The following is a 27308-nucleotide window of genomic DNA, read 5'->3' as shown; positions in this document are numbered from 1 at the left end:
TTGTTTGCATTTTCTCATAGTCTAAGTATGACCATCAATCAGTATGGTTTACAATCATCATTACTCACACTGACCCAAACTGCTCCCATTTGTCAGGAGTTATTCTGTGTTATGCCTTTCGTTGATGTAACAGTGCACAACTAAAGGTGTCACACAGCCTGGCCTTCGTCCATCTTCAGGCTCTGTGGCTTTTACTAAACATTAAATATACTGCACTCTACGCTGTAATAAATACTGAAGGCCTCCTTGTTGACATAAAATGTTTTCCACCTTACCAAAGCTCGGATAAATTATTGTATGTTTGTGACCAATGGCTCTTGCCACTGGGTAAGACCTCTGAGAGAATGTAGTCCTGTTGTGAGCATGGACTCTCTGCAAAATCTCGTAAGCTCTAATTTTAATTTAATGTGACTTTTTCTCATCTCTGTTTAGTGCACGGAATTATCTGTGTGAGAACCAGGTGTTAACATAATACAGATGGAATTTACAAGAGCCAAAATCAACATTTTTGTGGGAGAAGTACACCAGAGAGGTGCACTGTATTCGTTATCTAGCCTACTTATAAATAAATAAATACAAATATTGAGTGTAGATATAACCCTTTCTTAGAAAGTAGAGAATTGACTGGTGAACTGTAAAAAATAACTACAGGCTTGAATAATAATCAGTATAGTGGGTTTATACATGCATTTTTCGCATTCCCATTTTTTAATCCACCACCTGATTAAACATTTTACTCACATAATTGTTGCACACTGAATCCAATATGTTTTCATTATTCTTCATCAAATTAAGACTAAGACCCTCAAATTCCACAATCAAAGTGATTCTGGCAGTTTAAGGTGTGGGACACACACACAGGGTTCAAGAGGACAAACAACTCTCTAAAGGCTTTTGGGCAACGTGGGGAAAAAAATCAAACCTGTTCAAGAAATGTTGCTGATTGACTAATTTGTTTTGCCCCTAATCTTCCCCCTCCCCCCAACTCTAACCATGTTAAATGACATGAGAAAATCTGAATCAGTTGAAGAAAAAATGCATGTTGTTGCATGAGATCACAGCTCTAGAGTTGACCAAATAATATTTGGTATCTTATTTGTTGAAGCATGTAACTGCATATAAAAGCAACAACTAATTTTGATTAATGAGATGAGATAAAGTGTCTTACTTAGTGACATGAAAAGGTTTTTCTTAACTTCTTAGGGGGCATTCTCAAAGTGCATTTAAAATGTTTACAACTTACATAAGTTTATTTAACTTACTTCTATTCACTCTAGTTTACACAGTATGTTTGTCATTTAAGAGGTAACCAGGAAGGAAGCTTGTTTTTCTGTTGTTAAGGACTTCTCTCTCAATACAAATACAGACCTTTGCATAAAAAAATTACCCTCTCTTTCTTTATTTACTCTAACAGAACACAGCAAAGATTGGAGACCCAAAGAAACTCAGAAGGTTCCCGTGAAGAACCAAGTGGGACATCCAACAAAGGCCCGGGGCTATAAGAGTGGGGTAAAACGGTGTCCTATGCTAATGGGTAAGCACCACATCTACGTCCAGACCCAGAAGGAGAAACGCATCCATTTGACTGTTGGTGGCCATGCCTACCTACTACCTAACACCTCCCTGGTCATCAAATGCCCTGTCAGAAGGTTCCCCAAAGCATACATCCGCTGGTTGAAAGACGGACGCCCCATACCCAGCTCCAAACGCCTGGGCATCACCAAATCTGGCTCTCTAAAGATTCACTTTGTGACAACAGAGGACATTGGGGTGTACAAATGTGTCACTGGACCCACCTCAGATATCTTCACCCTTCAGCTGATAGGTGGTGACAGCAGGACAACTGGGAGACTGTCTACTACCACTCCTGGTCCCAACAGGGAGGACATGCTGCCGAGTTGCCACAGTCACTACTCAAGCTTGAATCCGTACAGGCCCGTCAGTGTATCTCTTTTGCCCCTTGGTGTCCAGGAGGTTTCGCTGCAGCCGCGGTTGAAGGAGAGGCTGATTAATATCACCCTGCAGGCTGACAGAGGAGAGATACAGCAGGAGCAAGCTTCAGAGCTCATTTCCTCACTGCTGAGCCACATGTCTGCTGCCCAGCTCTGGACCCGGATTGCAGAGGGAGGAGTGCAAGCTAAAGGTAGATGGCAGAGTGTGTTTAACATTAAATTCTCTTTTTACACCACCTTTCTGTGGCTTCCATCTAATTACATTGATGAATTTGAATAATAATAATTGTAAAACTTTTTATATAGCATTACATAACATTACATTTCATTTAGCTGACGCTTTATACAAAGCGACTTACAATAAGTGCATTCAACCATGAGGGTACAAACCCAGAACAACAAGAATCAAGAAAGTACAATTTTCTTCATGAAAGCCAAACTACAAAGTGCTATAAGTAAGTGCTACTATATATAGTTTTTTTTATTTTTTTATTTTTTTATCCAAGGTATAGTCGGAAGAGATGTGTTTTTATTCTGTGGCGGAAGATGTGTAGACTTTCTGCTGTCCTGATGGTTAATGGGGAGCTCGCTCCACCATTTAGGAGCCAGGACAGCAAACAGTCGTGATTTTGATGAGTGTTTAGCTCGCAGTGAGGGAGCAACAAGCCAATTGGTAGAAGCAGAGCGGAGTGAACAGGCTGGGGTGTAACGTTTGACCATGTCCTGGATGTAGACTGGACCCGATCCCTTTCGCAGCACGGTACGCAAGTACTAATGTTTTGAAATGGATGCGGGCAGCCACTGGTAACCAGTGAAGGGAGCGGAGGAGCGGAGTAGTGTGAGTGAGCACTTTAAAACTTTATTTATATAGCACTTTTATTTTCCCTTTTATTTCAGCACTTTTACTTTGTCATCAGTTGCATATTTTGATATGTCCAGATGATGACAAACTGTATCGTCCTCAGATTATAACTGTTTATACAGTAAATCAGACATGTAATCCCGAGTCAGGCCATCATATGGTTTACAGGTAATGTAGGTGAAATATTAAAACTCTCACCGATTGCATGAACATGAAAAGGAGGTTAGCATGGTGGTCAGCCTCTCTGCAAGAAGGTTCCTTTTTTGGAATCCTAGTTCAGCCGGATTATTTCTGTGTTTGGTTGTTCTCCCCGGGTCTTCTCCATTACTTCCTCTGTCCTAAGACATGCAGATTGCAGTTAGGTTAAATGGAGACTCTAAATTGATTGTAGGTGTGAGAGGGTGGTAAACATGATGGATAATTTTTTGTAAATATTTAGTTCACTTTTTAAGGAAGAAACTATTTGCGTTTGGAGTAGATTTGATTGAGAGGATGCCAGTTTGTCTTTTCTCTTTCTTTGGTTAGGTTGGGCTCTCTGAGTGCCCCTCTATTTCAGACTGTGGCCTCTTTAAAGGGGACATAGCATGCCCATTTTACCACAAGTTGATATGGTTCCTTGGGGTCTTAATGAAATGTCTGTAACATACTTTGGTCAAAATACCACAAGGATCATTTAAAACAGCACCCTTTTTACCCTGTATAAAACAGCCCTCCAGAGCGGACTCTTGTTTTGAGTGCCTGTTCCTTTAAATGCTAATGAGCCAGCTCCCCCTCCCCCTCTCCCCCATGATTTTAAACGATATAAATTACATATTTTATATGATATAAATTATCAAATATGCATCCCATACTTTGTATTCCCCTTCTATTGTCCTGGAGTTTTAATTTTCCCAATCACATAATTAAATGTCCCCCCTGCCCATCCACTACAAGCACACAAGCAGACAGACAGAGAGAGAAAGAGAGGTGGGGGGCTATGAAGACCATCATTTACCCCCGAACCCCAACATTCAACGGGTACAACAACAAGCGGAGAAAGCAGAATCGCGGGCTGACCTTATATATACAGTCTATGGGGCTGACCAGCGGAGAAATGCTCGTCCCGTGTGAACAGCCAGGCGGCTGCGCTGAGAACGGCGCTGCGCTGCTCGCAGCGGCGCTTCCGTCCGTGTACTCGCGACTACTGTACCCGCGCAACTACTGTAACCCGGCAGAACCATCAACCCGGCGGAACTACTGTAACCCGCGAACTACTGCAACCAAGGAACTACAACCCGCGCAACTACTGTAACCCATGGAACTATCGTAACCCGGCGTAACTACTGCACCCGCTAACTACTCAACCCGCGTAACTACTGTAAATCTGGCGAAACTACTGTAACTCGGCGAACTATTGTACCCGCGTATTCACTGTAACCCGCATACAGTAGAGCTGAACACTGCGGAAGTCTTCCACACTGCTGGCAGTGTGGAAGACCGCAGGCAGCGCAGCTGCCTGGCCACAAGAGCCGCCTGGCTGTTCACACGGACCCAGCATTTCCGCGCTGGGTCAGGCCCCATGGGGGACGGGGGGACAGGGGGCAAGACCATGTAGGGAGACTTCCAGTCTTGTTACGACACAATACCCAGGAAGCGCAATCGAGTCGCTCAAGCATGACGTTTCTGACTTAGAGGAACTATAACAAAACGCTCGAGTGTTTTTCTCCAGAGTTTTTGGGTTGGTAGACATGCCAGATACCCACATTAACCTGTAGAAGCACTAACAAAGTGGAATTTGCATGCTATGTCCCCTTTAACGCCACTGTCCCACCTGCAAAGGGACAAATCATTCTGTGCAGGGGTTGGGGTTAGTTTACAAGTCAGAGCTTTTGAATCTATTTACGGATACATGGATAACTTGTAATAAAAGACAAGTCCTCTCCTTGGCAATGACAGACCAATAATCTGGTCTTGGTTTCAGTATTTGAAATCTTGTGTTTGGATATGACTTTTTCCCATAGACAGTCTGCCCAACTGGTCAGAGCGCTCTTCACTCGACATACCTGTGAACACACCACGGATCATCAGGCAGCAACAGAACCTTCCACTGGCTTTTCAGAAGAACATCACCGTCACCATTGGACACAGCGCCCTCCTCACCAATGCCACCCGATCGCTGACCATCCTTTGTCCTGTAGAGGGCAGCCCGCCTCCCAAAATCAACTGGACCAAAGATGGAGCTCTGCTGCAGTTCACTGACAGGTAACATACTGGTGTTTGTTCTGACCAATGAAAGACATTTTTCACTAAATACTGGAAACTTTCTTGAGCTTGATAACATAGACCAGATAATACAGCTGACACCAAAATGCTTTAAGTGTGTTTTGTTGAAATAGTCAAATCAAAACAGAACATGGTTTAATTAAATGAGTTACCCATGGTGGATTTGTGTGAAATACCTACGATGAAACAACCACTGCATCACTCACACGTGAGAAATTGAAAATGTTACTCTTGATTGTCAATAAGGATAAATTACACCATGTTTTTTACCCCCATCATCCTTACTTGAGCTCCATTTTCAACATCAGTAAACTTTACATGTGGTTTCATGTAGATTTGGTGATTCATACGAACAAGATGACTGTCACTGACTTAATGTTCTCTTGCTGTAACATGAATTAAACCAAAACTAAACGGCAACTCTCTTTTTTTCTGGGCTCCACACCAAGTGAACTGAGCAGGTATGAAAGCCGCTTATTTAGTCCGTGGTGAATGCAGCATTTTTTAGGCCTGACCAGAGCTACTTTACATAGTTGTGCAAGAAAAGCTTTCAAATCAGATGTGAACTAATTTGAATTTAAATAAATATTTATTTTTTGCAAACATTATGTGTAACTGTAATAAACAGTCTCACACTTCAGTGTTTTTTCAGCCTTGCTGGTTCCTTTTCTTTGAGGCATGTGGAGAAATTCTGCATGAAGTGAGAGTAAGGACCCACTAAATGTTGGTCCCCACATCGGGGGGATCCAGTAATATTGTTTGTACTTTCTATAACATTGTAAGATAGGGCGTTTTTTCAATGATTTGTCAGTGAATGAAAAAAAATCCAGCAATTTGGTGCAAATAAAAATCCAGATCTCAGGAATGTTAATGTGGTTTCACAAGGGGACTGGTGGGCGGAGGTCTTACTGTCATTCTACTTAGATATATAGTATTTGATAATACAACTTGTTAATATTTGAATCCAGAGGAATCCATAAACAAATCAGATCTGTGTACCCTTATTTTTCAGTTTCAGTTCCTTTAATTTATCTTTTTATTGACAATTTTATAATCATATTTTTAAGATGGGATACACATTGTTAGCAGCCTACGGTCACATTGCAATACATGGTGAAAACTCTTTGCTATTGGGAGTGTGATCAAGGCTGTGCAATATGACCACATTGTCACGTCCCAATAGAGGTCATAGCATATTCACATAATGATGTGTATTGTTACTCAAACCTTTTCCCAGGCGAATAAATTGGGTTGATACTTTGTAGATGTAAGTCACAGTTGCAGCTCTTATCTCCTTCCATCATTGTGATTCTTTGTCCTATGTTGCATCATAGGCAAAAGCCTCTCACATCATCTGAGTCTGGGGTCTGTTCTTTGCTCTCGACTGTACTTTTGGGACTGTCATCTGTAGACTCTGTATTGTTTGACACAATCCTTGTTGAGGTGGGAAAAGAGGTTATAGTTTAGTTACAGTTATAAGTAGAGTTCTCTGGTCTATCTCAGACTTAGCCAAACCTTTCCTCTGTGTTTGTTGTGTTGTCCTCATGCTTGTACCTGGAAGAAAAGCCATTAAGACTGTGATTTGTAACACAATAATATTGAACAATAGACTTTTCTATGGTCACATGATGTATATCATTATATTACACAGCCCGAGTTGAATATCGATGAGTATCGTGAAAAAAAAAAAATGATTTGAGAAAGAAGCAGACCATACTTTGGGGAAAGTGATCTGTAATGTCCTCTCAACTTAAAGTCCTTGAGTTTGAGAGCTGCCACTCACTGCTCCTGTCTTTTATGTGTGGGAGCAGCTGCATATGGAGGCCTTCACAACTTAGCTCGAGGGGCCTGTCAATCACATCATGACTGACTGCATTAGAGAGAGTGCTTTTCTGTACATCATACACAGTATACATTATATTCTGACTATGATGCCAGGAAGGCTGTGAGATTGGGGTAAAAGCTCCAGAAGTAAGTAAGTAAGTGCTCAACTAACTAAAAACGTTTTGCCATCTTATAATTCAGAAAGGAAAAAAAATAGATTCTTGATGTTCTTGGTTTGTAAATCTGATAAACCCAGTGTCATTTTATTTTAAATGTTTTAAAATTAGTTTTTTTTGCCTCAAGGAAAGTGCAAGTTTAGATTTTAGACTTTGTTTGTATTACAGTTTTTAGAAAGAAAAAGAAAATTGCTTGTCCATTACCCTTGTCAGAAACATTGCTGGCCTCACCTTTTTGTAGGCAATATGGGGCATTGAGTATCTAACCTTTTTAATAGTATTAAGCTCATACTCAGTCATGCTACATATGGCTGCTCGATCACATTCCTGGAAACCCAGAGCACAACCAGTTTTCCTGTGTTTGTATAAAACTCCCCGGTTTTCTGTTTTTATTTAACTAAATGCACCTTTTCTAGAAAAATGTCCTGGCAGCATAACACCTGTTGAAAAAACAGAGGCATTATAAAGCACCCCAGACAATAAAGACACACTTATAGTTTCATCTCTGTACATTCGCTTCAGAGACAAACTCATGACATGTGAAGCCTCATTCATTTCCTCTCCTGCTTTGCTGCTCAGCTGATCTCAACATTTTGTGGACGTATCTGCAGTGGATCCAATATACTAAATTGATTAATCAGATTTTTGATGGAGACAGACAACAAATTTCCCTTTTGTTCTAACCACAAGATAATGTTAGAGAGTTGGACACTCAAGAGGCATTACAATTTTTACAACATTCTTCAAGGGCATTATTTGATTATTGATCACATATATAACACTAACCTCTCTAATGTGATAGCTCAAACAGCTTCTCTTTGGTAAGCCATCTGATGTCAAATGGTAGTGCTTGGCTGATGTTACTCAGGGTTGATTTGCCGTAAACATCTGGCTCGAACTAATCCTCAACTTTAGAAGAGCAATGCATAGCTTACAGACAGCAATTCCTCATATCAAACTGATCAGTGATCCCTCAAATAATAATTTGTACGTAATCAGTAATCTATTTCAAGATGTTTTTTTTAAGACAAGTTGACACTTTGAAAGAAGTTCCACAGCAGCAACAAGTCTCTTTCACTAATTCTCATGTTAAATGAGCTTTCAGCCAAGCCTGCGTGACATTGGCTCTGTCAGAATATTTGTTTCATTACCTCTAACAAACCTCACAGACATATAGCTGGAAAGACTGCCCTGAAGGACTATTTTATTTTATTTTCTATTAGCCCAGAAAACATAAATTGCTGTCATGAGATTTTGATTGTATCTCTTAGGTGCTTGGTGCTTTTTGTATTCTTCAATTGTCTCCCCACCCCTGTCAAAGAGGAAGAAAGACACTAACTCGAAGCCAAAGTGAGACAGACACTGGATTGACATTTACAGGACATGAACAAAATAAACACAATATTCTGCATGTGTCCTTTGCTACATGGAGTGAACTAAGTATGATGGCTCTCCACAACATGTGCTAAGTTTGACCTTTTAAAATAACTTTATTCTGATTTACTGGGGTTTGTTCATGTCATTTGAGGACAAAATGTTTAGCTCTGTATTATAATTGAGGGAAAACAGCAAAAAAAAGGTTCCTTCCTATGTGGGGACAGCCAGTGGCTGCAGGCATTAGGTTTCCGGGTTGTCCGTCTGTCGGTATGTCCGTCCGTCCCATTCACGTGAACACAATATCCTGAAAACGCCTTGAGGCAGTTTCATCAAATTTGGCAGAACCATTCCCTTGGACTCAGGGATGATCTGATTTGAATGTTGGGGTCAAAGGTCAAGGTCATGTTGGCCTCACAAATTATGTTTTATGTTTTTCTTGAATATGATATGTTAAGATCAGCTAGAGATTCCGTCAAATGTCTCAATGTCTTCAAATATTGTACAAACATTTAATTTGACTCAAAGATGAACTTATTCGATTTTGGTGGTCGAAGGTCAAAAGGTCAAGGTCACATGACATTGATGCTGGGAATGACCAATGGAAATGTCATTGCATCTGGCACAAACGTTCACTTGGACTCAAGGATGACCTGATTACAATTTGGTGGTCAAAGGTAAATGTCACCGTGACTCCACAGATCATGTGTTTGGCCTCTTGAATGTGATATCAAGAGCACCTTGAGGGAATTTCCTCATCTTTTGATCAGTTGTCTTGCTGACTCAAAGATAAACGGTATGAATGTATATATGAATCTGGAATGTTTTTTTATTTAGATGGAAACTACTGGCTGGTGGAGGCGTACAACCACAGTGGTATAATTCTAAATATATATTTCGTATAAACACCCAGATACCCTCATGTATTTGAGATATTTCCCCCGAGTGAAGCCAAGTGTATCAAGATGCATTCAATACCCAACTCCTGTAAATTATGTCAAGATACTATAAATTATGAAAGAACAACTACTCATGTAGAACAGTAGTGTATCAAATTTAAAGTCAGGTCAAAGAGGAGTTCTCTGCTTCTCCCTATATTTAGAACTTGTATCCTGAACTTGTTTTTATTATTATTATTATTTTATTCTAATTGTTTGTGAGTTTTAGATTGTTTGTTGTTAAGCACTTTGTTGCTTGTATTGAAAAGTACTATACAAATATTATTAAGTTATTATTAATATGACTTTATTATTAGTGAGGGGAGTGTTACATCTACGTCAAATATAAGGAGGAGTGAATAATGATGTAAAAATCAATGTACATCTTCTACTGTTTGACTCACAGAAAAGCCTGTATCCACATATATTATTTATTTTGAATTACAAAAAATGGGTGGTGAAGGGTCTGTGGCCATCTTGCCTGGTGGAGAGTTCCTCTCCCACACATCATTCATATCAAGCCACCAGATTTGTCAGGGGATTTTGGCATATTGAACACAATTTCCTAGTGCACATGACATACACGTCCCTAATGCCCTACATATGGACACAGTCAGCAAAAGTAGTACCGATGAGTCAGATGCCTTCCTGGAACATGGTATCCAATTCTCTTTTCACGATCAAAATCATCATAACAAAAGTAAATAATGTAAAGCATAACCTGTCATGATTTCGTCCAAAACCTCTCATTCACCCCTGCACATACATTCACCTGATGGGGGGGGAGCATGTTAGTTAAAGGAGGACTGGCTGTGCCTTGTGAGCCAAAGCCTCCCTTAGTTATTCTACTGGTGCTCGGACTGTGAGGAATTATTACCTCCAAATACAAGTGTTTTAGACTAACTGTTAAATGATCTTTCTGGTTCAACTGTCCTGGCTGTTGCAGTGATGTCACTGTGTATCAGCAATTACTAAGATGAGTACCATGTAGTTATAATAGATAGAAATTATGGACAAACCACCATTAACACTTGTTTAATACAGCACCTTCTCTGACAAAAGTGATACGTGAAGGATATGTGAAAGTTCTGCCTTCCCAATTCATTGTTATTGAGTGCTCTCTTCTAAATGAAGAAGAATTAAAGGTAAAAGACGTCATCTGGTGTGGCTGCAGTCGTAGTGCTCCACTGTTCATACAGAATTCTGCAGTTGATGCAGAATGTGAAGAGCCAAAAATCATCTGTTTATTTATGTCTGTTATTTTCTTTTTTTCCTTCTGTATCTAACCAAATATGAATCCCTTCACTCAGCCACCCCCTCTGTTTAAGCTGTCTCTTTCAGAAAGTAGTGGGAGCAGCTTTTTAGCTTCTAATCTGTTGAGAACAGCTGGTTAGACCAAATATGTTTTCCCTGTCTGTCTGCAGGGTCTCGTGGGACAGCTCCGGAGGACTTCACATCCTTCAGCCCAGAGTGTCTGACAGAGGCCAGTACACGTGCACAGCTGCCAACATGCATGGCTCAGACTCAGAGACATCTCAGCTACTTGTGGCAGGTGTGTGCTTTCTTCTACTGGACTCAAGTTTCAGTTGTCGTTATGACAACATTTTAATACTCCCTCAACATTTTAAGTAAACTTAAAATTAAATACATTACATACATACGATTCTCTGTTTCTGTTTTCATGCAATAAGTAGCAGTATTAACATTTTAACAAATTTATCAATCCACAAGGAGCGGATTACAGGTTGGTCTTCACGGCAAGCAGCACCCTTTTTTCTATGCTTTGAGATTTGAAGTTATGTCAATTTTTTATAATTTCTGGTGTTACTCAGCCTGATGAAAACATTATGTCCTGAGCTGTTGGCAGAACAGCTGTTTCTGAGCAATGTCAGAATCAGTGTGGATTAAACTGATTGATAATTTTCCTGCTCTTGACACTGACATATTGCACCTAGTGTGTGTTCCCTATAAAAGTCAATGAGGCTGCGCTGCACAACAGTGCTTGGAACTCGATGTGCATGTCAGAATGCTAACATGCTCGCATCGCTCACAGTGTCAATACCAAGATAGATCGATAATTTAATGAATCTGCGCAGGAGGAACGAGTTTGATCATTTATGTACAGTTACACAACAAAAGATGCATGTTAGCTCTTTCTCAAAACAGGATAACTCCTCCACACAAACAAACACCTACTACAAGAGGACATTGGTGTAAGTCAGCCTACCTCCCGTAGTCTGTGACAGATCTGCCTCCTGTTTCCAGAATTTAACAAAAAAATATATTTTTTTCATGATCCATGTAACTGGATCAAATCTACTGCTACTCTTGGTCCTTTTAAAATAAGGCTGAAGACTGTTTGTTCTCCACAGCCTTTTTATGAAATCAAAAGTGGACTTTCTCTTACACTGCACTCTACTGTAAAATCGTGTATTTCTTTTCTTTTTTCATTGAACATTCAACTTTTTTTATTTTCTATTGTTTCATGGTACTTTCACATTTTCACTTAGTACCTTTTATATATTTATGTCCAGCACTTTGAGCTGTGTTTTTGTTACAATGTGCTTCACAAATAAACTTGCTTTGCCTGAAAATAACATAATAATAAGTCAGTCAATTGATAAATATAAATGATTAGTACCAGGTATAATGTTTCCCATGTTCATCATCTTACTCTATTGTTAATCATAATGAAACATGATGATAAGCATTGAACTTAAACAGGATGGGATGTTGTTAGAATTGCAGTGATTTAGTCAGAAACCATCAATTTGACCTGATAATGATGCTAGATGAAAAGTTAGAAGAACAAAGTCATTTCGATTTGACCTCTGGTAACCACAAACTCATTGTATGTCAGTCCATCATGTTAGTGTTCCAGATAGTTCCAATACTTCAATTTGGCGGACTGACTGACTGACTATACTACTGATATTCCTGCTAACCCACAGTTATTAAGAAAATATCCCTGTATATAAATATTAAACTACATTATATTTGTTGATGTGGTCAGTAACTTTAGAGGCTCCTATAGTTAGATGATGACTTTAAAATACAAGACTTTAAAGGAATGTCAATAGCACTGAAAAGGAAATGACATTTTCACCTTCATTGCTGCTCCACTGATTGCTGCTCTCTCTCTGCTTGGGGACCTTCAGAGCCACCGGCCATCGCAGTGTCATGGAGGAATGTTTCAGACCATGAGCTGGTGTTGGGACACAGCTTGAGGGCTGTGATTGGGGAACGAGTCAGTGTTCGGCCAGGCACCAACCTTACACTGGACTGCCCAGTGACTGGTAGGTCAGAGCACTGCAGGCAGGAAACACACATCAGTCACACAACACCTGGACATGGTGACTTCCATTTTAGAAGGAGTGTTAACAAGTCCCAATCTATTGCACATCCATAAATAATGTTAATATTGATGGGCCAGTTTACCTAGTCACTGTATGCTAGTGGTGCCCAGTGTGTAGTTAAAAGTATATCAAGGCATTTTACATAGTAAGGTTGAAACCTTAAAAATGATAGAGAAACCCAACAGTTCCTACAACGAAAGAACACGTTGGCCTCTGTGGATAACTCAGGGTGTTTTTACTCTGGATGTATTAAGAGTTGGATACAGTGCAGCAACTCAGTCTTTTTACCATTTTGTTCCAGTGGCCACTCCCAGTACTACAAATTAAAATATGGCATCACCAAAAGAAATTTGACAGGACACCTGGAGAAGGGTCAATTATTATGATTTATAAATAAGGAATCAACAAGGAAGGTTTTGTATTCGCAAAACTTGCTCAGAGCCTATAAGCAATTTTTATGTGTGACATCATCCCATTGTAAAGTGAATGGGCTCAGTGGGACAGTCCCGGTCAGGCCAGTGGGAGAAATACTAATGTGTATAGTTACACAAACCTGCAAGCTGAAAAATAAACCTATTTCGTCAACACAATTTCCAGTCAAGGGCAACCAGCTCTTACAGTCAAAAGTGAATACACCCACTGGTCATTGTTTTGTGAGAACTGGCAAAAATGTGTGTGTGGCCTCCCAAAATCTAAGGCAACAGATGACACCCTGTGTGTGTGTGTGTGTGTGTGTGTGTGTGTGTGTGTGTGTGTGTGTGTGTGTGTGTGTGTGTGTGTGTGTGTGTGTGTGTGTGTGTGTGTGTGTGTGTGTCAGCAAGCTGTAGGGCTGAGACACACCAGATTGAAAATAGCATTTGATCTAAATGGAAAGAGTTATTGTTGTAATAGAGAACAACAGACTGTGAAATGCAGGAAATAAGAGCAGGGCAAAAGACCACAACACAGTGCTGCAGTGCAGTGTCTGACCGTCCAGGGCCAAGAAACACACACATTTGAACAGACACAAAGCTCACACACACACACATACACAGCATCATCATCATCATCATCATCATCATCATCATCATCATCACTAGTAGATTACTTCACCCAGGGGGATGTTGACTGACACACCTCAGAGCTGTGGCCAAGTCCTGATGAGCAGCTGGCTTCATAGACAGACTGTTCATTTGGCTTAAGAAGAAAGAAATTTCCAAGGCAATCGTGTCCGACAAGGATGTTGTATCGGTGCGGCCAACAGCCTCAGCTCCAATGCTGTTTAATGCAGAGAATGTAGGTTAATGAAAAAAATAATGTCCAATGTGACTTGCAATCTTTAACAATCAACCAGGTTATACACTTCAGCTAGTCAAGATTCTGCCAGTGCTTACATGACAACTAACATTTGACCTCCACCTTGGAGCCTCTTTTAGTGCTTACACACCAGCTGATACTTCAACCCAATGTCCATACATGTCCAAGCACAGAATTAACCATTTGAATGAATGCAGTTTGAAAGTACAGTTTTTTGATTGTTCCATAACGTTATTTATTTTCTGTTATTTTTTATATAGCTAATAAAAAATGTGTAAAAGGTTCTTTGCTGTAAATGCTCCACTGGTAGGAGTGAGAAGGTGTGAGAGTGACAACATTAAAAAGCACAACCTTAACAGAGAGAAGGGGAAAGGATGTATGGAGCTCTTTACAGTACAGTTCTTTTCCATTCACCCGCTCGTACAGTTCATCTATGTGAGCACCTGCAGACACCCACATCACCCACACACTGCAGACACAGCAGTCAGGAGCAATTTGGGGTTCAGTAGCCTACCTTGCCTGAAGTCACTTTGGCAAGCGGAATGGGGGAGATGGGGATTGAACCGCCAACTTCGATGCTTAAAAGAAACCTTTGTTCACCTGTGGAAAGCTGTGGCGTAAGACATAAGTAATACGACCTATATGATCAGTCCAGAACAGCTCACAGAATCTTAAAAAGAAATCACTATGGCAGTGAACTGGATGTGACATGTAGGTGTATGAAGTTCAGCCAAAGTTTTCTTCTACCGCTCAGATTTATCCCATTAAGCAATAGCAGCTTCAGGTCAGACTTACTGTGCACCCACTGACATTTACTTACTTCGGCTGTTTGTTGTCATGCTGACTCTGCTGCAGAGAGGTTCATTCAGAGCACTTTCTCTGCCGTGCCCTTACACAGCTCCCTTGTGCCAACCATGCATTTAGTCCTGTTATTGAGTATTGCATTAGTCATAATTCAATTAAAAAAAAATCTTAATTTATATATTATTTATATATTTATATATTGTCATCCAGTACTGTATATATTTTAAGGATTTGAAATTATACATGTTCTGTGTTTAAGAGTTTTAGGAGCTGCTGACATTTCAAGAGACAGCGAAACCTGGTTTGTCCCATCACAGTAACATCGTGGATTATTGCCTGCAAATTATGGTGTAAATGTTTATACACACAGTGGCAGGAACCATTTGGAATTATCTCTATTTATGTATAAATTTGTCTTAAATATGATCAGATATCCATGCTAGTTACACTCATGAACAATTTATTTTAATTAATGACCCTAATCTAAGTGAATTTAACGCAGACTGACTTCAATCGATGATTCGTCCGATCGAAGCTCAAATGTGAACCCAATACAGATACTATGTAAAGAACTCAGAGGGCTTTACACATATACACTATAAAGCTGTCATGCAGGCCTGATCCACAGATACTGGAAGAGCTTGTTTGACGTTGTGTTTACCAAAGAAACTTTGAGCAGCCATTGAATCCAATAGTTTGCTGATTTATCCACCAGCACTGTGAATGTTTCATAATAATCTTTGTGTGTTCAATAAGGTAACCAAAGATTATAGTGGTTTGTGAAATTGTGGACCATCCAGGAAGGGAGTAACGTTTATTTCATTGGATGGTGAGGTTAATATGTCATAATTTTAGTCATTGAAGAGCCTATCTTACATTCAGCACAAATTAGGGTGCCAGCATCTTTACTGGTTTCAGACTGAGGCAGTTGTCATTTTCCCATCCAGCTCCCATGTTGTTCAGAGAGCAAATTCATTTGCATCCATCTGAGCACCCATGTGTGTGTCATGAAAGAGGTGGGGTCAAGACTATAAGCGCTGAACTCTCGTCTACTTTGATGGCAAGCATACAAATAACTCCCTAAACACTTGTCTTCTCCGACCTACTCACATACTTGTGTCCTTGTGTTATTGATACCCCATAAATGATTACACTCTAAATTACACTCTGTAATCTAAGGTGTTCCCCAGACCTTTCTTATTGGTCCCTCTGTCTGTCAGGTGTTCCTCCACCCACAGTGAAATGGCACGGGAAGCGTGGATTGTTGGACTCCAGTGCTGTCTCCCTTCCCTCTGGCTCACTGTGGATCAGAAACGTATCTTTGCACGACCAAGGCACCTACTCCTGCACAGCCCATAACATCATAGGAAAGTCCATTGCCTCTACTGTGCTGCAGGTCTATGGTGGGTTCACACACAAACTGTGCTTACAGTATATTCTCATCATATATAACTTCATACAACAACATGCCACATAAACACACATGCTCAGATAATAAAATCTGAAGTAACATGTTGGTTGTGTGCACTTTTTCATGTGAATGTGTACGTGTGCACAGCTCCATATTCTGCTGGAGAGCGCAGGGTTGTTCCTGTCTTACGAGAGCTGAACAGGAGAAGGGTCCACATGGCGTCACGCCGCGGAACGAGTGTTTTTATCAAACCTGGAGACATTCTACGTATAGGTACAAGCACAAACACACATGCATACACAACCTATACTGCCACATGCTCACACAAAAGCAGAGCAGCTGAATAACATTCACCTTCACCTTCGAGACAGAAAAGGTGTCTTACCATCCATAAATAAATCAATGCTTACATACATATCTAATTTATTATATAATTAACCTCTGGTAACTTGTTTCCTTCCATTATGTGTGTGATCCCGTTTTAAGTGCAGTCACATTATATAGCTGTTGTAAGACACATGTTTACTACCTCACATCTGTTCAGCTCAGCTGAGGATGCTATTTTCTGTTTAAATTACAACTTTGTTGAAATTTTGATCACCAAAAAGTATTAATCAACAAATCCCATTTATCTTAACCCCAATAGTAAATGGACTGTATTTATTTAGTGTCTCATCAACCACTTAAAGCCCTTCACAGTAGAAGTCCCATTTCTGCATTCATGCACACAATCATAAAGTGCTTCTATACACAGCACTTTTCCTTTCACACCCCATTCATTCACTGTTGGCAACTTTGGGTACAGTGTGCTGTCTGAGGTCCACTCAAAATGTAGACTAGGGATCAAACCACCAACCTTCTGGTTAGTGGATGACCCTCTCTATCTCCTGATCCACAGCCACCCTGCCTCATTGATCTTTTTATTTAAAATCTAAATAATCTAAAATTCAATGTGTCCTCTTGAGGTCAGCATATATAAGATTTCTCACAGCTCTCAAAAGGCTATATCCAACTGTTTTCACTTTATTTTCGCTGTAGGTCCCCCCCAGCACCTGGAAACAGACTTTGATGTGTAAAATATGTGAAGTCCACCTTCATCATTCTCATCAGTCCATTGAAATTCAGCCTGCTTGTGTGTTTGAAAAAGGTTGTCCAGTACTTCCTGACAACAAACTGCCAGTGCGCTGGGACTACAACAACCAGACCCTGAAGGAGGTTCCACGTCCAGCCCAGTCCCAGGGTCCTGGTCTCGGCCTGCAGTACAGGATGTTGGTGGGGGGCCGTGTCCTTGAGGTCAACACACTCCATGTGAAGTTCTCAGGCCGGTACCAATGCCAAACCTTCATCAACAGTACCAAACAAATGCTGTATGCCTGGATATACATTCACTCTGAAGGTGAGCCTCAGGTAGTCGTGTATGCATATGTGGAGTCTGTGCACAGGTAAACTGTTGCTATCCAATTAAATACTTGGATTTAATATCACGAATGATAGTTTATAATAGTCACAATGATGTAGTGTAAGCACATAACATGAGTTAGTGTAGCATACAATATGAGCTTATAGACTGTGACTGTTTTTAGTGTGGTGCTGGTGTGGTTCAAAAAAAGCATCATGAGCATATTTGTATTACACATTCTGTTGCCAAAGTCAAGGAAAGACCACCGCTCATAATACTAAATAATTAACCAACCATGAGATGACATTTTGTCTTGATTGCAAATTTAGCCCCTCAATATCTTATTGTTGAGGGTTAAGTGCAAAAAAAGAAACCAACCAATGCAAATGTCTCCTACAGTAGTAATGAGCTGGGTGTATACAGGAAGCAGTGATGTGTACAATAAGGACATAATCATGGTCTCATAGAGAAGAGATAGTGAGTGAGATACTGAGAACTGTATGTTTGTTGTGTGAACACACACAGTGATAGAGACATCTTCAGTGTTCATGCCGACTTCTGCCTGCCAAGGATTGTAAAAATGTCCCGTCTGTTATAGTTTGCTGGGCTAAAGTCGACTGAACTGACTCATTCACATGCACATTCATATTCTTCACACAGTATTTGAATGGTTTGCCTGCTTGTGCCAGTAACGACAAGTACAAACTGAATCATCGTCTGTTTACATCATTTAAGAGGACAGTATGAAACGATCTCCTCTTCAGCAGTAAGTGCTCCATTCACTTGAATCTCATGTGAATGCCTTTACATTCATGTTGAAGCGAAGTTGTTTGAAGGAAGACGAGCAAATCTGCACATTTCCCTCTGTGGCTGAAAAGATGAACAAGATAAGCCTTTGACTAATGAGCAACAGTCATTCATAGAAGCCTTCAGTTATCTAGTTTTCCTGTATAACTTCAACACAATACCGATTGTACAACCCAGAATAGAACAAAGTTAAAAATAATTTCCCCTGACATTTAGGTAGGATCTTATTGATCCTGTTCGTTTGATGCATCACAGGTATCCATGTTGATGTCCATTCAGTTTGTCATGACAATATTTTATGAGCAGCAGAGGGGGCTGGGCCAAAAAGCTACTGTTTGAGGTTGTATTTGTATTCGGTCCAGTATAACAAACATTTTTAATTAGTTTCTAAACATTAGGAAATTATTTTTCTTTAATATGAGACTCTGGTTTATTTGAAAATATGGAAACATTTTAACTTTGTACAGAACAGTATAAGAATACATTCAAATAAGCTGTTTTTGCTGTCTACGCTATGATGAAGTAAAAATGACTCAAACGTCCACTGGTGGACTACAGCATCATATAGTATTTTCACACTTTTGTCTTTGTCTGATCTGCGCTCTTCATTTCTTTTCCCACGTCTTCCACACACCACACTGCTCTGTTGATCAGCCACTCTCAGTTCTGGTTCAGAGCAAGGTGACTCCACACCAAAGTCAAATCTTCTGCTCCTGCTTCCTCTACTGTACACCAGTGCACCTTGGGTAGACAGGGCTGTCAGGAGCACAGCAGCTGAAGCTGTGACAGGTGGTCCAGCATGCAGTGGCACTTTATCTGTGAACTTTGGTTGCACTTTTTATCCCTTTGACTGTGTGACAGCCCCTTAGACACTTTAGTCTTGTCTAAAACATGAGACTTGAGAGGAATGATTCTCTTCAGCTGTTAGAAAGGAGTGGCAGCTGTGCTCAAAGTTGACATGTACAAACAATACAGAGACTGTGGTGGACCCCATATGGCTGAGGTAGTTTACATTGTTCTGCTGTGCCTCAAACCCAATTACATCTGTCATATCCCTCATTACAGTGGAACTGCTGCACATTTACTTCTGCTGAGGCACTTTGTTAGAAACTTTCTTCAGATGTTTTGAACGGGTTCTTTCCACTCAGTGACGCACCAACTGAGGGACCAATTCTTATAATTGGAAGAGAAACATGAGGCTAACACCGTGAATTTAGTTCAACACATTTCAGAAACTAAGACTACTGTTTAAAATTGCTGGCTAAGGATGAGTGTAAATCTAGTAAAATTGTTATCAACATATGTGAGGTCACTGAAGTTAATGTTGAGTAGGTTCATGCATATTAAAATCTGTAGTTTTCTCTGGGCCCCTATCAAATCTGACCTGTGATGAGCTGTTTAGCTGATGTCATCATTTATCCACTGGCTGCCAAAGTGGTGTCCAACAAATGATAAGGGTTTTGTAGATAACTGGCTGACTTTCTGGGGAAACCTTGGTCATGACTCAGTCCACAGAATCCTGAAGCTGCACCACCGCTGCTGCACAAAGAGGTGCGCATGTGTTTATTCAGAGTTCGGTGAAGCTCCACTCATTACTCAGAACCTCAAACTGAAATGAAATTTGTCACAAATTTTGCAAATTAATATTTTGTTGAGGGCTTCACACAACAGAAGCAGCAGTTTTAAAGTACAAGCTCATAACACTGACAGGAGACGGTAGATGGAGAGTTGGCAGTAGGATGGATGGATGAATAGATGGATGAATAGAGAGCTTTCCATAAGTATGTTGTGCAACAACCGTCCAATTCAGTGCAGCATCAGGTTCTTTTATGTATTATGCAGTGCCTCTGCGGGTTGTCGCTGCTGTGCCTCAGGCAGTTTCTTACCTCTATGTTGGGTATTTCATAATCAGAAATGAAATATTGAGACTCTGGGTTGAGACACTTACTTTTGAAAATCCTCAGATGATGGTTAAAGCTGCTAAAGGTTTTCTGAAATATTCTCTTTTATATGGGTCCACAGATTTAGGCTGGCGTTTTGGAGACTGGACCACATGCAGTGCTTCCTGTGGGAACAGAGGGACTTGGCTGCGGAGGATTCACTGTGTCACACTGAATGGAAAGGACGTGCAGCCCACCATGTGTCAGCACATACCAAAGCCCATCACCTCCCCGGTCCCCTGCAACAGACTGGACTGCCCCCCCAGGTACACAAGTAGATAAAAGGGCGGCCCGGATTTCTGGATGCAGATCATCTGATTAGGCCATATGCAGAGGCAGCCCTCGGTACAGCAAGTATGGGTTATTAAGAGATGATGAAGATTAAATGAAACAATCAAAGGTCTGATACAAACTTGAAGGTTAGTCAAATGATCCCCACACACTTTACTCAGGAGATAGATTTGATCCCTGGCTCCATTTTGCACGCCTAAGTGTCCTTGGGAAAGACACTGAACCTGAAATTGCCCCTGACGGCTGAGCCGGCAGTGTGTGAGTGATCTATGATAGAGAAAGGGCTGCACATAAATGCACAATGTGAATTGGTGGATGGAAAAACTGTACTGTAAAGTGCTTTGAGTGGTCATCTAGACTAGAAATGTCCTATATAAATACAGACCATTTACCATTTTTGAGAAAACCTCTGTCTTCACAGATCTCAGCAAATACTATATTATCATATTCGACAAAAAATAATAAAAACAATAATGAATTACAATGCCTTAATGTTATGTGGACTGTATAACGTTTTGTGAATCCAGTCACTAAAATACCAGCTTTTGTTTACATGGCTGAGCTGCTTCAAAATCTTCAAACTGTGAATAGTGAATAGTTTATTTCAAGCAAATGGCCAAATCTCACAATCAAATGATTTCCTGTCTTGTCAGCACATTACTAAGAAGTTCCTAGTTATTTAATCAATATTATTTTGTTCACAGATCACAACTTGCCTCATAGGGCTTAACAGGGTACAATATCCACTGCCCTTAACCCTCAACTAGAGTGAGGGTTAAGGGCTACACCCCTTTAACAGGAGAGAAATGCAGAAACCTCAGAGAGAGCCAATAGAATTGTATTGTCTTCCAACTGCATGTGTCACATGACTGATTTGATCCAGGCATGATTTAGTATAAGTCCTGCAGTAGAAGTTAGTTTAGGTCATGATAGTAAAGACTCCCTGAGATTACGATCCTGTGTTGGTTACACCCCCATCCCCTCTAAATAAGAAAAAAGATATTGGCTCTGGTAGAGTTAGTGGAGACCAAAACTGAGCTATAAAGAGTGAATATTTGAAATGATGTTGCTGTTGTGTTAACAGGTACACAAGTATATTAAATTGTTTCTGCTATTGCTCATTTTGAAACATCAATCTGAATACTTTGATCCTTGCCATCCTATCAGATGGCTGGTATCAGAGTGGTCCAAGTGCTCGGCCTCATGTGGCAGTGGCTGGAAACAGAGGCAGATCACCTGTCAGCAGCAGGATGCCAGAGGTGCAGTGAGGACCCTGTCAGCAGCTGCCTGTGAGAGGATGACCCGGCCCACAGACACAGAGCCTTGCACTGCTAATAACTGCCCCACCTGGATTACCAGTCCATGGGGAAAGGTACCAATGAATCAGACAATGTGCATGAAACACACTACAGAATGAAATGCATTGTTCAGGCTAAACTCTACGTTACTCCATTTCAGTGTTCAGGGAGGTGTTTGGGGCCCACCACCACTGTTCAGAAGAGGTCCGTCATCTGCCAACATGCCAATGGCTCCTCGTTCACAGACTGTGGTCTGAGGGACAGGTACACACTCTCAAATACAATGAAAATACTATGACAGTATATATCAGGACGTTTTTCTCATGAAGCTGGTTGGTAAATTATATTTTTACTGGAGCTTTGCCATCTGAGCTCCAATTGCATTCAAATGAAAGGACGGAGTTAGAAATTACAAGCCATCAAATGTAATATCAATACATCATATATACTATTAAGAACTCTAATAGAAACTTAAGCACACATCTGGATAAAGATATAGCCATAATATTTCATATAGTTCAATATACATTATGGTAAAATTGTTTTCTTTCCCACATGAGATGACAGGATAGATATCAATCTCATGTCTGTGTGTAATGAAGAGAACTGGAGTCAGGATGTGGTTAGCCCAGCTTAGCATAAAGACTGAGCACAGGGGGAAAGTGCGAGGCTGAATAGATCTGTTTCCATCACAAGTCCATCATAAATCAGTGCATCAGACATTCCCATATGTCCATCAGGGCAGGCTGCGATCGCCCCTCCTCCTGTTCATATTATTTTGTTGTAAATATGAGCATGTGAATATTAGTTAAGGACGAACTTGGAAGAAAGATGTGAACCTGTCCTGGAAGTCAATGGAGCTTGTTTGTATGATCCAGATATGTAAACATATCCACAACATGTGGTTGCAGAGCATGTCACATGCTAAAACTGACACCGATTTGAGACATGAGAGTCAAGCTTCTAATCTTGGCAATACTGGCTCCTGGTTTAACTGAGTTATCGGATAACAAAAAGGATATTCTAGGTTTTACTCTGCATAGTTCTTCAGATAATACAATTAACCAGCTTTTTGAAAAAGGCCCCTGGAGATCGTGGAGTGCAAAACTGCTACAGCATTAAATGTAGAGCATTAAAGATAAAAAAAAACGTTTCTCTTTCAGGCCTCCTTCAGTACGTAACTGTTCCTCAGACCTATGTGATGTCCAATGGCATCCTGGTGCATGGCGGGCGTGCACTGTCGTCTGTGGGAGTGGCTTTCAATCACGCAGGGTGGACTGTGTTCACCAAAGGAGTAGCAGGACGTTGGCTGACCAGCACTGTGCCTGGCTCCAGCGGCCCTCCACCTGGCAGCACTGCAACACCTCCACCTGTGGGAGTAAGTGTGTGTATGTATTTGTTTGTCTGTGAGTGTGTGTGTGTGTGTGTGTGTGTGTGTGTGTGTGTGTGTGTGTGTGTGTGTGTGTGTGTGTGTGTGTGTGTGTGTGTGTGTGTGTGTGTGTGTGTGTGTTGAAACAGTCAGCAGTGTTGATGCTCCTTTACATGTACTGTAGGTTCAGAGATTTAGGAATTAGACCTATTTTAATGAAATTATATTAAAGAAATATACATCAGTTGAGGAATTTTCTTTGAATAAATCAATTTAAATACAAGTAAATGCTCTTTATTATTTATTTAAAACTTTCTTTCAGGCAAATTCACAAAAAGACAAATGTAAAATGTGTATATGTTAAGCTATGGTATGCACTGACAAAACATTAGGTTACCAACTACCAGTAGATGTTAGCAGGTGTTAGTGGCCACCAGCGGATGTTAGGGATATAATTTCAGTTGTGTAGTTGTAGTTCTATGCAGGATTTCATTTAAGGTAATTGGAAGTGTACAAAACAATCTCTATTCCCCCTATAACCAAGACTGGATTTGATTAGGCAACCTAAATGCAACTGAAATGTTCTGGAATACAAGCACTATATCTCATTAGTAGGAATACATTTACCTGGTGAAGTGTAGTTAAGTACAGTACTTTGGTAAATCTACTTAATTACCCTCCACCACTGGTTGGTACAGGGAGTAGTTCATGTCAGGTTAGTAGAAGTAAACTATCGATCAAACAAAGTCAACATCTGCCCAAATGTAACTTCTAAAGAAAACACAGTTTCATATCACTTTCTGTCACCATGATGAATGAAAAACTGGCTGAACTTTGTGTTGACGTGTTTTTGTTGTTCTTAGTGAGTACATGCAGTGTTTTATTCCCATGCAGGCGAATGCCAGGACACAACCCAGTACTGCAGTGTGGTGAAGAGACTAAAGCTGTGTTACCTGGACATGTACAAACATAGATGCTGTGGGTCATGTTCACAGGACGCTGACTCCACCTAGTGGCAGTGAGCGGTTGTAACCACACAGCAAAGACTGGAAGGACATCATCTGTGAGTGGATGCTTCAAGAACAGCACATGCTGTATGGAAACAGGACAAGCCTTAGTTCAGTTCACTCACGTCCTAAAAGGAAACTGAACGAAGCCTCAAAAGACCTGGAAGGACCAGGGGGCTTCATTTTCTGATCTGGACCCAACCTCCTATAGAGACAAGTGTTCATTATGTGGATCAAATGGACATTTTGGACTTTCCTGCAAAAACAGAACATTGTATTGCCTGTGACAGTCTAAAAATATGGCTAGGCCAAAAAGGAATATAATGTTTATTGTGTAACGTGTATCACTGTTCTCATTGTGTCAGTTTGCTCTCAAACTGATGTATTGCTTTGCCAATATTGCCCCACTCACCAGTTGTGTCAGCCACTGCTGATATGTGAGGGTCATCATATCAGCACGGACATAAAAACAGCCTAGAAAACTTGCAGTTTCATTTATTTTTTTCAAACTATTTATTTGTGCAATTGTTCAAAAAAAATTATAAAATGATTAATATAAAATGTTAAAGGGGAATTCTGGTTTATTACAAATCGGTCAATGTTTTTTTTATAGTTTGGTCATTCTCTTTAACTCAGTGAAGAAATTACAGAGATCTGGGAACACTTTGTCTGAGGTGAGACCCACAATCTCAAACTTTGAAAAACCCTGCTTTAATCTATATCCCTGACTTTCCAGACTATTAGATAGGTTCAGTGATTCCACCTTACGTTTAAGAGCTGCTAACCCTAAGATAATTAAATGTATTTAAAAGGCTTTTTTTATTCCGGACCAGTTAAAAGTTGGTAGTTCTTCTGGAATTACAGACCCTGACACAAAAACATCTCTTCAAAAGCAGATATTGGTGACTTCAGTCTAAAATACAGTGTCAAACCATATGTATCTGTAAAATCAAACCCATCCCCAGTAGAAATGTTGATGCTGAACGATTCTGTTGCTTTTTTAGTGTCAATGTTTTTTAATTGTTTGTGCTGACACTTTTTGTGGAGGTCAATTGTTTTTATATTTGTATAGCGATGGAGCCCCATGCCACAAAGTGGCAGGGGATTAGAGAGGAGAGAGGAGAATCCAGGAGACAATGGAGCATCCGAGGCAAAACTGGTTGAGTTTGGACATCCAAGTAGAGATGGTTGGGTTAAGTGCAGACCAGTCGTCAGACGATTAAAAGTATAAACAGAATTCCTGGAAGTACTGGCCTAGTGAAACCCCTACATTCACACAAAGAAGCAGTGGAAGTCTTGTTTAATGTCTGCAATGTCCAGTCATGTATGTAAAATAGAATTTAGGATATAAGTCCTGAAAGACCATTCACTTGAGTGATTGGTGTGATTCTTGTGAGACATCAATTCGAGAAGAAGTGCTGGAGTTTCAGTTGTGAAAGCATGAATTCATATCTTCACATTCATCAAACTATGACTCAGCGCTGACAGTACAGGCCGTTTGTAAAATAATTTCAGTATCACAGGAGAAGAAAAGTCGACTCATTGAGGTGAAATGGACTCTGGAGCGAGAGGCACCAGCACAACATTGATTTTGACTGATTGGTCTGTTCATGTTACCTTTGTGTTGGTTATCATACTGATGTGCTGCATTGTAAAATGTCTTGTATATACTGTGTTCTAAGTGCAATATCGTATATCAAGCGATGTAGATTGTGTGAGACTTTTATTTTCTTACTTATTCATGGTTGTGTTTTTTAACTCCTGTTTAAGATCTTAGAAGATCAAGCATTATATATTTTGAATGGGTGGTATGTTTGCTACCACTCACCAGGTTTAATTTGCATGTGTACAAGCTCAATCACCGGCATTTAATATCTGCATTGTGAAATGCTGTTCAGTAACTTATGTTCTCCAGTGTTTCTCCCTGGCTGGTGGTGACAGTACAGTTACATGATGTGGTGACATTATCCTGATTGTGGATTTGCAGCTTGACTGAGGTAACATGAGGTAATATCATAAATCATTACAGTGCTTTAGATAACAATGCAAAGGATTAAAGACACTTTTGATCACTTTATAAATGTGGATTTTATTTTCTCATTTGGAACATTAAGAGTCATCACCCAACATGCAAATCACTGAGTGACGTTTACAGCTTGTGTCTGGTGGTCAAAGTGTTGAAAACTAATTAAATTAGTTTGACAGAAAAGAAACTTAGCTCAAGGTCTGCTGGCTAACTCCAATAGCTAGTGGACTTTGAGTATGGATCGTTTTTTCTAGAAGTTTCAGTTTATTATCTATCCATCCATCCAGCTATTATCTAAACCACTATCCTTTGAGGATCGCAAGGGGACTAGAGCCAATCGCAGCTGACACTGGGGGACACCCTGGACAGGTCACCAGTGATATGCAAGCTTACATAAAGAGACAAACAACCAACTCTCCTCCTTTTGTCCTTACTTCAATCTGCATGTGATTGGACTGTGGGAGGAAGCCAGAGTACACACAGAAAACCCATGCAGGCCGAACAGCTGTTTGAGCCAACAGTCCTTACCACTGCACCACAGGGTTTTCTTTATATGTCAGTATAACAACCACAAATATCTGAAGAGTTTTCTAATCCATTGATAGATTTTTAACCGTTTTCCACAAAATTGATTATTTAAATGAATGAGGTTAATATATAAACTGGTGCATGCGTTAAAACATGTATTAGAAGGTACATTATGTGATACCATGTACCTGAGCTAAGCCACAAGAGGACAAGAGTATGCAGTTTTACAGGGGTCTGATCAGTTAACACTTCAATTTATACTGTAGGAAAACTTTTGATGGCACATTGTGTGAAGGACTGTGTTATGGGGGGTTGGGCGCTCCTAAACATCTGTAATTAGGGATGAGCACCGACAGTGCGAAGGCCCTATTGAAATTGAAATGATTAT

General features: G+C 40.3%; 1 protein-coding gene across 4 annotated transcripts in view; it reads left to right on the top strand.

Moving 5' to 3' along the window:
• The window catches only part of adamtsl3 (ADAMTS-like 3), a 200289-nt gene extending 173846 nt beyond the window's left edge, over positions 1-26443 (top strand). For 3 of the 4 annotated variants that reach the window (XM_035164638.2, XM_035164632.2, XM_035164646.2), the window contains exons 21-32: positions 1415-2143; positions 4815-5055; positions 10813-10940; positions 12547-12684; positions 16065-16247; positions 16403-16528; positions 17403-17651; positions 20484-20667; positions 21860-22064; positions 22151-22254; positions 23154-23368; positions 24254-26443. In XM_035164638.2, the coding sequence (XP_035020529.1) occupies positions 1415-2143; positions 4815-5055; positions 10813-10940; positions 12547-12684; positions 16065-16247; positions 16403-16528; positions 17403-17651; positions 20484-20667; positions 21860-22064; positions 22151-22254; positions 23154-23368; positions 24254-24372 (2621 nt within the window). In that variant the 3' untranslated portion in view covers positions 24373-26443. The remainder of the gene's footprint in view (positions 1-1414; positions 2144-4814; positions 5056-10812; positions 10941-12546; positions 12685-16064; positions 16248-16402; positions 16529-17402; positions 17652-20483; positions 20668-21859; positions 22065-22150; positions 22255-23153; positions 23369-24253) is intronic. The other variant, XM_035164654.2, reaches the window with a different exon arrangement.
• The last annotated feature ends 865 nt before the right edge of the window (positions 26444-27308 follow it).

This window comes from Hippoglossus stenolepis, chromosome 1 (genome assembly GCF_022539355.2).
Source record: "Hippoglossus stenolepis isolate QCI-W04-F060 chromosome 1, HSTE1.2, whole genome shotgun sequence".
NCBI lineage: Eukaryota > Metazoa > Chordata > Actinopteri > Pleuronectiformes > Pleuronectidae > Hippoglossus > Hippoglossus stenolepis.
This window is presented reverse-complemented; position numbering and strand designations above follow the sequence as displayed.